This window comes from Cicer arietinum, chromosome 8 (assembly GCF_000331145.2).
Source record: "Cicer arietinum cultivar CDC Frontier isolate Library 1 chromosome 8, Cicar.CDCFrontier_v2.0, whole genome shotgun sequence".
In the NCBI taxonomy this organism is placed as follows: domain Eukaryota; kingdom Viridiplantae; phylum Streptophyta; class Magnoliopsida; order Fabales; family Fabaceae; genus Cicer; species Cicer arietinum.
The window spans coordinates 25,835,136-25,848,386 of NC_021167.2; the positions used below are offsets into that span (position 1 = coordinate 25,835,136).

The 13,251-nt window shown below is 28.8% G+C and overlaps 1 protein-coding gene and 1 pseudogene across 1 annotated transcript; one reads left to right on the top strand and one right to left on the bottom strand.

Annotated features, from left to right (window-relative positions):
- Nucleotides 1-205: 205 nt before the first annotated feature.
- LOC101491202 (uncharacterized) lies at nucleotides 206-5,164 on the bottom strand. The gene is made up of 6 exons (XM_004512684.4): nucleotides 4,769-5,164; nucleotides 3,108-3,242; nucleotides 2,912-2,999; nucleotides 1,928-2,022; nucleotides 1,231-1,398; nucleotides 206-731 (listed from the first exon to the last, which is right to left on the bottom strand). The coding sequence occupies exons 1-6, from the start codon at nucleotides 5,091-5,093 to the stop codon at nucleotides 571-573; spliced, it is 972 nt and encodes a 323-aa protein (XP_004512741.1). The 5' UTR covers nucleotides 5,094-5,164; the 3' UTR covers nucleotides 206-570.
- Nucleotides 5,165-11,542: 6,378 nt separating this feature from the next.
- LOC140919111 (F-box protein CPR1-like) lies at nucleotides 11,543-12,701 on the top strand (annotated as a pseudogene).
- Nucleotides 12,702-13,251: the final 550 nt, after the last annotated feature.

Sequence of the window (13,251 nt, forward strand, 5' to 3'; positions counted from 1 at the left end):
CACTTCCATTAAGATAATCAATTGAAGTTGTGACAAATTTTTATTTTTTGGGCATTCTTTTTAGTCATGATTTACGGAGTTATAACATCAAAGCCCAATCAACAAGTGTGGTGGGAGGAGCAAAGTTTCAATTTTCAAAGCATATTTACATCTTATTCAAGATTTACTTACATCAATTGCTCACTGACCAACATCAAACAGCATATTTAACTCAAACAAGTCCTTATATGTATTAATTTTGATTAAACCCAGTGTTTTAAACATCACAGGCACAGCAGAGATTGCCTTATTCTTTGATACAGCTCAAAAGATCTCTTTAATCTTTACAATAGGAACAGCTGCAACATATATAAAACATTTTTCTAAAAGAATCAATTGATAAGTTAATCTTCTTCTATATTTAACTCTTACCACCACCACAAGGTGGTATCTTTCTAAATAGCCAAATATGTTGTTAACTTAGAAACCCAAATGTATTTCCTTCAAAAAACTGAAGGCAAAACCGAAAGAGCTTAGTAATAAGATCAAAGCAAAAAAATGGCTGGAGTCTGGACTCAAAAATCACTAAGTTTAGGCTTTAATCCTGGAAGGCTCTCCGACAACTCTCTCCATTCTTGTGTACCACTCACCAATTCGCGTGTGCTCCACCATATCCTTACCAGACCTCAAATAGCGTATAGGCCTTAGAACACCAAAGACAGCAAGATCAGCGAAGTTCGGCTTAGATCCTCCTGAAAAGACATAAAACTAATCATTATATCATGTCCAAAGAATGCAAAACGATTATTCGTTAGCTCACAGAAAATTGAAGTAAACTGAAGCATAAGTCTGAAACTTTTTTTATATCTGATGTCACAAAGATATGTAAGGGTATTTCTAACTTTGAATGGTTAAGTGCACGTACTTAATTATGAATATTCTTTTGAGGTTTAAATAAATCAAATAAATAAGTGCATTGCAAATATTATAAGTTCCCATCATGACAAAATCAAAACTAGTTAGGTAATACAAATGGAAACTTCATGACCAATATTTTTTAACACCAAAGGATAAATGAACCCATAACTTATCTGTTACTGATTTGCTTGGAAAAACCCATCATAAAGAGAAATTAAATTATCAAAGCATTTTAAGTTATCTCGGGCTTCAGTTTCAGAAGTGCGAGCGTGCACAATGTGGACACATGTTCTTGCATATATAATAGTCTTAATACAACAATGGAGTACATACCAAGGAATTCGCGGCCATTCAGAGCATCTACCCATGTTTCTGCTGCCTCATAAAGAGAAGCACGTTCATCGGTAATGTTATATTTCTTCTTTAGCTTCTTGGACACAAAATACATAGCTGCAGCTCCAGCATACTTCACCGAAATTTTTTCCATAAAGCTAAAATTGCCTAAGTAACAATAAAAATGAATTACAATATCAATTTATCACATATTATCTACGTTTGAAGAAATATAAGACAATATGAAATAACATGTGTGCATGTATCTCTGTATGTGCATAAGGAAAAAGAAAATGAAAAAAAAAAAAAGTTTATGTAGTGGTAATTTTGGCCATGATATTGCACAAGTCTAATACAGATCGAATAATGATAAAACACATTAGAAAATTGTTTAAGCTTCAATAAAATGCGTAAAAGTTCCCAAAGATCCAAGAATTTTATGATATCAGTAGAAATACAGTTCATTTTTTGACTCCGGTAGTTGCCTGAAACTGGATTACTGCGTTCCAAGAAAGAAAAAAAGTTGTCCATCTTATCTACCAACTAAGGACATTGTTTCAATGCAAGCTTGTTGAGATATCATAGAAAACTTCATATAACAGAAAACTTGGTGGAAAAAACATTAAAAACTAAAAGCTCAACGAAACAACAACAATAATGCTTATATGTATATATAGCAAAGACAAGTGCAACTTACCATTGCTCGTAATATAGTCAAAGGACTCAAGAGCTTCAGAGGTATTTCGATATATATTGGGTGACAGAACGTGTACCAAATGATTATCAACCCACCTAAATTGAAAGAGTCAAATTAATTAGCATGGTAAACAAACATGTTGGGACTCGATTATTCCCGCCCCCCCCCCCCCCAGCGTTTTTCTTTCCTGTGTCCTTTTTAAATTTACTTACAGCAACTCAAATTGCCAATATTAATGTGTCTTGCAATCCAAGCCGAAAGCCAAATTGTTTAAAAACTCAATTCTATAGCAAAAGAATATCACAGGGGTTGTAAAAAGGAGAAATTAATATACTTATTTAATACCTGCTCAGAAAAATAAGTTATAAGAATATCTAGTTTTAAGTTGCCAAGAGCCCTCTTACATATAACATAGAGCATTCCATGATTGAGGTGAACCAACAATACAAATTAAGAGAGACAACTATAATACAAAATTGATTAATTTTACCCATAAAGAGATTTAATAAATTATAATCAAGCATATAGACATGAGATTCCTAACAAGTTAAGGGTGATAAAGAATGAGCGAAATCAAACTGCCACATCATACAAAGAAAGCTAAGAATCAACAGGAACACGCATACGAAGAACAGCAACTTATTTTATACTGTTTTGACGCAGCAAATTTCCGGTGATAAATATGCTTGTTAGAACAACAGTATACCACATATTTATGCATATTCTACTTATGAAAAGATAAGTGAATACTTATTATATAATCATCGCCAAATACTAAATATATTTTTTTCAATCCTAGCTTCTTTTGCACAACACCACTCAACATCTCCACTGTAAATGGTTCAAATCAAAGTGTGAAAACAACTTCAAATTGGAAAAATGAAATTCAATCAGACATATAAATATTTCTACACATCACCATCTTACATTTACTAAAAACATGTTTTATTGAAAAATAGAACACCAAGAGAAATAAAACCATACTTCCGCCATTTTGTCTCTTCATCGTCCTCAGAGGTTGAGTCTGTCTTTTTCTTAGACAGAATCCTCTCCCCGAGCTTGTCAATTATAGCTGCCAAAAACCATTATTAGTGAAAAGGTTACAGTAGGACTGATTTAGTAGCCATAAGTACATTCAGAAAACTTCACAAATCAATTTTCAAATGAAAATGTGGAAAACCTGATGAGTCATTTAGCTGCTCGCCGTCTATCATTACAATTGGCACCTTCTGATACTCAGACCATTTGATTTCTTTCTTGCTAAGCGGGTTGACCTCCACAACTTTGTATGGTATGTCATAGTAGTCCAAAAATGCTGGTAAAGCAAGCAAAATTCTCAGCAACAGAAGCTAGAAAATGCTGTTAAAGCCCAATGAAAGAACTAAAGTAATAAAAAAAACATACGATATATAGTTGAATAGCCGCGAACATGCCATCACACATTCACATAACATACACGATAAGTTAAAACAATGGGGTGGGAAAATATAACCTCATATGGAAGTATAGTTTAACAGTTTAACTACCAACGTACACTACCAACTTTTAATCTGCGCTCTATTTTTAAAGGCTCAAACACATCCGTTTAAAAGTTTCACAAAACAAAATAATTTTCCAAAGGAACTGAGACCAAATGATCTTTCTCTTCCATTTCAAAATATAGATAATAAAAAGATCTATCTCTAACAGACATAATTAACCAATGTATTACTATATGTAGATGTACTCATTGTCCTGGATCGGAAATTTGCCTAGCGGGATGCTGCGGTGGCCGGCCCAATTCCCAGGCTTCCAACAGAAGCTTAGCTAATCAAATCAAGGCGCGTGCAGATTTTCTAGGACATTAACTGAATGATTGTTTAAAACTATATATTAACCATAGAACTAATTCAGTTACACAAATAGGTTCTATGTTCTCACTGCTTGGTTATATAAGTAGAATATCATCTCTAGTCAAGGTACTCATACATTTAGAAGTTAGAACTCTCGTTCTCCTAAACACTCACTAACTTGATCGTAGGTGTTCACCGTCATTGCTCCCCTCCATTATGATCCAACCGCATCTGTCTACCACCTAACAACTTCAATCCTTTGATCATTCACCAGTGGCATATCTAGTGTTGTCGAATAGAAGCTATAATGGCCCAATAGCGCTATAGCATAGAGAAATTTAAATAAAATGGTATTCTTCCGCAATACGCAATTCACTACAGAGTATTGTCAAATGGCATTTACACCAGCACTATAGCGGAACTGAAATTGAACAAACTATTAATTTCCACGATCCACAATAGATTGACAAGAAGTTGTTTTATGTTTGTTTACCGTAATATAAATAATCTTTTTTAAAATAATCAGTTTTCAAAAAAAAAAGAAAATTATGAGATGCTACTCAAAACAGCTTCTCAAAGCCGTTTTAAGATTATTGTCATATTCTGATATTTTTTTTCAAAAACAGTAACAAACAAATAAAAGCTCCTAATAATGATTATCTTAAAAACATGATTACTTCTAAAACTAAGCTAACAAACAAGCTCTAAGTTCATTTTGAACACTCAATTTTTATGTTTATCTTAGCATTCTACAGAACACATACACACACACACACACACACAAAAAAAAAACCACTTTTATGATCCCTTCCTAATTCTCACTCGATTAAAATTTTGTTTACATGTTTCTAATATTTCCAATTGAACAAAACTAAATAAGCAGTATTACTTCAATTCAATAAATCCAAATCAAAAAACATGATAATAATCAATAAATAAATAAATAAATATACAATTTCAAAAAAAGAAAAAAGACGATCACGGATCGTGATTTCGCATAAAACCAAACCTTTAACTTTGTTGCAGAAAGGGCAAGCTTCATACTGATAAAGAACGACGTCTTTAGGTAGAGTATGTGGCGGAGGTGGTTCCTTAGCGAGTGCTCCCTCAGAGATAGACGACGCAGCGATCAAAGCACCTCCGACAGCGAGAGAAGTCCCGGCGGCGGTTGCGAGGATGGAAGAGAACCAACGGCGACGAATTGGAGATGATCCAGCTGTAGTACCGTAAAGAGTGGATTGAAGAAAACGGTTAGAGACAGGGATGGATGCGGCGGAGCCGCCGCGTGCGGCGGCGAGAGTCCTGAAGAGTAAAACAGAGGAAGCTCTTCTCATAGTGTGTGTTTGTGTGAGATTCAGAACCACACAGATCTCTATTTTTTTTTATTTCAACACTTTTTTTTTTTTTTTGGTAAAAACGTTGAAGGGTTTATTGTGTCGTTTTGAGGGTTTTAGAAGTGCTTTCTAGAGTCAAGACTATTTCAGTCGTTGGATCAAAATAAACGATCGAGATTTGTTTGTTGTGTGAATCTGAGTTTGTAATTTAATTGTTTGATTACAATACGAACTGCGTGGAAATTTTACAGTAATAAATTTGAGTCTAACTATGGAGATGGTTTGTTAAACATTCTGCTTATAAAATAATTTTGGTATTCAATAATTTAAAATTTATTTTTTTCGTAGACATTAATGATTTATTGTACTACATAAAATATACATTGTAATAATAGATTTACTTTGAAGGATAGAAATTAAAAACTATTAAGATCTTGTGATTTAAAAAAAAAAAAGAATAAATAATCTAATAAGAAGTGATTGATAGGAGACAAAAAGTTCACATAATTGACATTAATATAAATTAGATTTTTTGTATTAGAGATATTGTAAATGAAAAATAACAAAAAAATTATGTAATTAAATATTAAGCTTAAAATATAGCACATTCTCAATAGCTAGCAATTATACGTGGAAGAAAAAAATGGTCACAAAGAGAAAAATATATCAAATAAGTTATTCCAATGAATATAAACATATTGAAAATGGTTATAGAATAAATTCACATTTATTATAAATGGTAAATGGATAATAAAAAAGCGTTCATTATATTATGAGTTAATATTAACGTTGGTTTATTGTTAATTTTTTTTGTTGATGAAATGAATTATAATAGATCAACTCAAATGTGTATTATATGAAGAATAGAAAATGAAAAAATTATATCTATGACAACTAAATAAATAAATGAGGTGACACAAATAACAGTATTTAATATAAAATTTGGTTATGTGTCACACAAATGATTTAAGAATTTATTTTAATATATTATAATATATTATAATATATATATCTCAATCATGTTGATGCTATCTTTAGTTGTATTGTATTTTCATTTCTATTTTTTTGGGTAAGTTTTTGATATTACATTTCACATGTAAATGTCTCCAATCACTATTTGACCGTCTATTAATAGTATGATCCATTATACAACACATTATCATCACAAATACATAGCAGATTAGTTGCAATAAAATTTGTGAAAAATAATTAAATTAAATATAGCAAATAAAAAAATCTATACTATATACGAAGCATATCTCATCTATTTGGCAAAATTTACACGTGTTACATAGCTCCTTCTACCTCAATCCTCCTAGTTAGAGAATTTGTCATTAATTAATATTACAAATTAAAATAAATAATAATTTAAATAATCAATAAAGTCCAATATTTAATTTTTAATAAATACATATTGTTATTTATAAAGATGATAGATTGAAAATTATTTTTACAATATGGCAAATTCTATATATATAAAAAAAATGATTCGAGCCATTTAGTCAGCCTTAGACAAAAAGCCAATAGTATTATTGAATCAAAACTATAAAGTTTTATTTGTTTATTATTAGTGCATTAATAGTTGATAATATATATATATATATATATATATATATATATACACATAAATAGCAATATTTTTATTTGTAGTATTTTTATTTGTTAAATGCAATTTTTTATTATTATTATTATATTATTAGATTCGAAAGAATTTGAAGATTAGAAATATTGTATGCAAATATTTCATGTTTTGAGCAAAAAAAAAAAAGAGTTTTGTCCCAAACAAGTTTGGAGAAAAAATATATACAATCATACCATAGGTACATCAAAATAATAAAATATTCATATTAAAATAAATTTAAATTACAATTATTTTTCTGAGTTTTCTGGTTAAATGAGTTGAATCATGGACACATAAATAGCAATATTTTTATTTGTAGTATTTTTATCTGCTAAATGCAAATTATTATTATTATTATTATTATTATTATTATTATTATTATTATTATTATTATTATTATTATTATTATATTATTAGATTCGAAAGAATTTGAAGATTAGAAATATTATATGCAAATATTTCATGTTTTGAGCAAAAAAAAAGAGTTTTGTCCCAAACAAGTTTGGAGAAAAAATATATACAATCATTAGATATAGGTACATCAAAACAATAAAATATTCATATTAAAATAAATTTAAATTAATTATTTATAAAATAAATAATTATCTTAAAGATATTAATAATATTGATATTGATTTCCTTTATTTTATATAGTTGTTATGGTATGATCATTTTATACATATTTATTGTGATTTAATAATTAATATAAATTGTTTATGTTATATTTATTTATTTTATCATTTTAACTACTCTATAAAGATGATAGTATTTTTATGTGATTATTTTGAAAAATATTATAGTAATAATTATAGTTATTATTTTGAATATGAAGGTTTTGGTTAAAATTATATTTATTTATGTTAAGGAAAAATAATATTATGTTAAAATGAATTTTTTGGATAATTTTTTTCTAATGTGGATGAGTACAATAAATTATTTATTTATTAAGGACTTTCTGAAATACTTAAAAATGGATTTTCGATCAGAAAACTATTTACACCTCTATTTTCTATTTCTGCATATTAATTTGGACAATTATTGTTACTTAATTGGTTTTTTTCCTGCATATATACATTTGCTATCTGCATCCCTCCATCTGCAATTTAAAAAAAAAAAAACATTACAATAACATGTTATCTGCACCCCTGCACCCCTCCATCTACAATTAAAAAAGTAAAAAGAAAAACATTACATCAACAAGAACTAGGGATGCCATGCCATACCCACGGTTTAAAAAAATACCCGTACTTGTACCCTCTTGGGTATCAATTTTAATGCTCATACTCTTACTTTTTGGGTAGTTAAGTGTCTGTACCCATACCCATTACTCACACTTTAACTAAAATAGATAAAAAAAAAATTAATGACATTGTTGTGAATAAATTTAAAAATTATTCAAATATTTTAAATCCAATCATAAAGTATTATAAACCAAAATATTTTCTAACTCAAAACATTTCAAATGAACACTCGTTACAATACACATTCTACTTAGTTATGAAGTCACGATTATTTACATATTCATCATAATCAAATTCTTAAAAAGTTTGCAAATGTTTATCTTTCAATTATAAATATTGTAGTGGTCTACTGATATTAATAGATGTTAAAACATAAAAGAAAATAATTAATTAAATTAAACACTAATATTATATTTCTCTCGTCAAAACTTACAAGAAGCACTACTCATTTGTATTTGTCGGTGAAATTGACGTCAGACTCTTCTTGCACTTCGACGAGTCGATGTCACATTTTATGCAGTTTTTTCTCATTGTCTTGACTCCATTTTTGCTTCTAAATATATTATAATAATTTAAAATTAATTTTTATGTTTCACATAATTTACCAGTCGTGTCTCGTTGTACGTTATCCATCTATAGTTGGTGTTGAAAACTTCCATTGATTTATGTGTTGAGAAAGTGTCGAAATAAGGTTAGATGTGAGGGAGAGATTGAATTCATGAGTATAATATATTGTGAGATGAACGAGAAAACATATTTCTCAACGATTCATCCCGGACTCGCTAAATACGGTAGTAGCGTGATAAATTAATTAATATGCAAATATCAAAATTGTGAGATTAAAATATGGATGAGATAATATAATTAAAGTCATAAATTCACACAGCGAAGTTCTATGTCCGAAAATATATTACCATTCGCAACATATTTGATTTAATATCATACAACTCATTATTTTTCATTTTCTATTGATCTACATATTTAAAATAGGACACAGCTTATGCAATTACAATTATTTTTCTGAGTTTGTTTGAATGAATTGAATCACTTAAGCATAAATGGCAATATTTTCGTATGTAGTATTTTTATTTACTAAATACAATTTTTTTATTATTATATTATTAAGTTTGAAAGAGTTTAAAAATTAGAAGTATTATATCCTAATATTTCATGTTTTGAGCAAAAAGAAGAGCTTTGTCTCAACCAAGTTTGGAGGCAAAATTTATACAATCATACCATAGTTACATGTAAACAATAAAATATTCACATTAAAATACATTTAAAACAATATTATAACCAATAATATTGTCATTATGTTTAAGAAAGAAAAAAATGTGTAGACACATAAATACGGAAAAAATACTTTGAGAAAAATAGAAATAAACACTACGCCAAAAATGACATTTTATAGCGCGTCTTTTATAGCGCTTATTAAATACAAGCGCTGTTGTATGATATTTTAAAAATAACGGAGGATACAACAGCGCTTTTTTGACAAGCGCTATAAAAAAAACGCTGTAAAAGACTTTGATTTCACATAATTAAACGACCTATTAGAGCGCTTTTTGGAAAAGCGCTGTAAAAAGGTTTTTAAAAAAAAATAAGGAGGTCTTTTACAGCGCTTTTGGACAAGCGCTTTAAAAAGCCTGTAAAAAAGCGCTGTAATAGACATTTAAAAAATAAAATAAGGAGGTCTTTTACAGCGCTCTTTAAAAAAGCGCTGTAATAGGCATTTAAAAGTAAAATAAAGAGGTCTTTTACAGCGCTCTTTAAAAAAAGCGCTGTAATAGGCTTTTAAAAAATAAAATAAGAAGGTATTTTACAGCGCTTTTTAAAAAAAGCGCTGTAATAGGCTTTTAAAAAGTAAAATAAAGAGGTCTTTTACAGCGCTCTTTAAAAAAAGCGTTGTAATAGGCTTTTAAAAAATAAAATAAGAAGGTCTTTTACAGCGCTTTTTAAAAAAAGCGCTGTAATAGGCTTTTAAAAAATAAAATAAGAAGGTCTTTTACAACGCTTTTTAAAAAAAGCGCTATAATAGGCTTTTAAAAAATAAAATAAGAAGGTATTTTACAGCGCTTTTTAAAAAAAGCGCTGTAATAGGCTTTTAAAAAGTAAAATAAAGAGGTCTTTTACAGCGCTCTTTAAAAAAAGCGCTGTAATAGGCTTTTAAAAAATAAAATAAGAAGGTCTTTTACAGCGCTTTTTAAAAAAAGCGCTGTAATAGGCTTTTAAAAAATAAAATAAGAAGGTCTTTTACAGCGCTTTTTAAAAAAAGCGCTGTAATAGGCTTTTAAAAAATAAAATAAGAAGGTCTTTTACAGCGCTTTTTAAAAAAAGCGCTGTAATAGGCTTTTAAAAAATAAAATAAGAAGGTCTTTTACAGCGCTTTTTAAAAAAAGCGCTGTAATAGGCTTTTAAAAAATAAAATAAGAAGGTCTTTTACAGCGCTTTTTAAAAAAAGCGCTGTAATAGGCTTTTAAAAAATAAAATAAAGTTCTTTACAGCGCTTTTTAAAAAAAGGGTTGTAATAGGCTTTTAGAAAATAAAATAAGATGGTATTTTACAGTGTTTTTTAAAAAAAGCGCTGTAATAGGCTTTTAAAAAATAAAATAAGAAGGTCTTTTACAGCGCTTTTTAAAAAAAGCGCTGTAATAGGCTTTTAAAAAATAAAATATAACAGTAAATCGCTTCAGTTTCCTCTTTATTACATAAACTTCACTACACTTCAGTGTCCTTCTCCTCTTCATTATCCTTCTCATTGCGAACCCTAATGTCCTACGAACCATATTGTTAACCATCTCCATTGCAAATCATCTCCATATTTGTTACTATCCCTACGAACATTATTACATACTCTTCTCAATGAGAACCCTACTCTGTCCTACGAACCGTTCGTATTTCTGCGCATTCTCGCTGTTTCTTCTTAAACGAAACCGTAACCTTATGAACTCTACGTATTTCTTCGCACTCTTCAGGTATTGTATTCATTTATTCATTTATTTCTTATATATATATATAATGTGTCTGTTAATGCTAATAATCACATTTATTTGATAGTGTTTTACAAGTTTTCCGAGCTCAAATGGGTGCTACAGTGTCGAAGCAAAAATCAAATAAATCACATGGATTCTAATAAAGGTTTGAAATGTATGGCTTTAAAATTTCATTAACAATCAATCCACAAATATTTATTGACTTATATGTTTTATTTTATAGTGCTCTCGTCAAACTAACAACATAGACTGCGGATACTGTATATTACGATTTATGAAGGAGATTGTTGTTATAATCCCAGAAAGAGATCTAATTGAAATAAAGGAATACATATTACAGCGCTTTTTTTAAAAAGCGCCGTAAAACTAATACAACAAGCAGCGCGTTTTTAGAAGAGATTTACAGCGCTTTTTTTTATTTTAAAGAGCGCTGTTGTATCTTTTTACAGCGTTGGATACTACAGCGCTTAATTTTTTGAAAAAGCGCTGTAAATGGCTTAAAAAAAGCGCTGTAAAATACAATTTTTCGCGTAGTGAAAGAAATTGATATGATATAAAGATATAAATAAAATAAAAAAAGTGAATTATGAATAGATGTGTAAAGAAATTACATATTTACAAATATGAGTTCTTAATTTTAAATTTTGAATATTTTATTTTAATACCATATCATCTTAATTTTTATTTATTTAAATATAAAATCATTTTAGTTTTTAATTTTACATATTTTTTCATAACACTTTATAATGTGTTTTTTTTTTTTGGTAAGTTTTCTTTAAATATCGCATCCTCTCAATTATTTTTTTTTTACATAAAAATAAATTATTCATTTATTCAAATTAAGAGAGTACATAGATTGAGAACAACACACATATAAATTCGCTAAAAATCAAAAATAATGAATCTAGAAACAAACTTAACATAGCATAAAACGACAAAGTTTGTCTCTACCACGGTAGCACGCCTAATATTTTATTATGGAACCCAACCATCGAGAAATTCAAGGTTATTCCTCCCAACCCTACTCATTCCCCAATAATTTACAAGGATGAAATATTTTGTTATCATGGATTTGGTTATGGCGTTGTTAGAGATGACTACAATGTGATTTGATACATATATTATCGACTAGATGTATCTGACACTAATGACATGGAAGGTAAGGCAGACAAGTTGTCACAATGATACTTATGAGATATATAGTCTAAGAAGCAACTCTTGGAAGAAACTTGATTTGGATATGCCTCAATGTTATTATGGTGTTTCAGGAGTCTTTTTATACGTGAACGGAGTGTGTCATTTGTGGATACAAAATGGCGATGAAAAATATATGGTGTCATTTGACTTAAGCAATGAGGTGTTCTGTACAACACCTTTTCCCTCAGATATCAATAATAGTTTTGATGATTTTGTATTTGTGATCAGACACTTGATGGTATTAAATGAGTCTATTACTTTGATAGTAAATTATCAAGAAACAACTATTTTTCACATATCAATTTTGAGTAAACTCTGCGCAAAGGAATCATGGACAAAACTTTTCATTATTGGACTTATACCTGACATTGAACATCTTATTGGAAAAGAAAAACATGCTGATTATTTTTACTTTAGAAGAAAAGACGATAAAGTAGTTTTATTTAATTACAATACCCAGATGTTTGAGGAGTTTGACGTTAAAAGGAATCTATATTTTTGTCGAACTGTTGTTTACAAGGAAGTTCTTCATTCCATTATACAAATATATGGTTGATTAATTTAATTTTAACCATTTAATGCAAGAGTTTATGACGATGGTTAATAATATGAATCTTATTTTATGAAATTTATTTTAATGTTTACTCTCTTTCTCTTTACGATTGTTAGTTTTTTTATTTCATTTGTTAGAATGACATTTTGATGGAATTTATAATTCATGAAATTTAGGCAAAGCATCAATTTATTGGAGACTAAGGAAGCAAAACAACATATTATTGATTATTTTCATGAGAAAATATCAAATGAAGAAGTTTTTTTCTTTTCTATATATATATATATATATATATAGATATTTCTCACATGACCTTGACTAAGATATTAAAATTTATAGTAGTTTGCAACATGGTAGTAACTTGTAAGATTTTTGTAACCACGTTGTTTAAAATCAACTTCTTTTTGACTTGTAAATTGTAGAAAGGGACCTTAAAAGATGCACTACGCGAAAAAACGGCTTTTACAGCGCTTTTTTTAAGCCATTTACAGCGCTTTTTCAAAAAAATAAGCGCTGTGGAAACGAGCGCTGTAAATGATACAACAGCGCTTTT

Coding starts and splice junctions, on each gene's coding strand:
- LOC101491202 (XM_004512684.4), bottom strand. CDS start 5,093: ATGAGAAGAGCTTCCTCTGTTTTACTCTTCAGGACTCTCGCCGCCGCA. Junction 1,399..1,927: donor TGACTATATTACGAGCAATG/GTAAGTTGCACT, acceptor ATTGTTACTTAG/GCAATTTTAGCTTTATGGAA. Junction 732..1,230: donor GAATGGCCGCGAATTCCTTG/GTATGTACTCCA, acceptor ATGTCTTTTCAG/GAGGATCTAAGCCGAACTTC.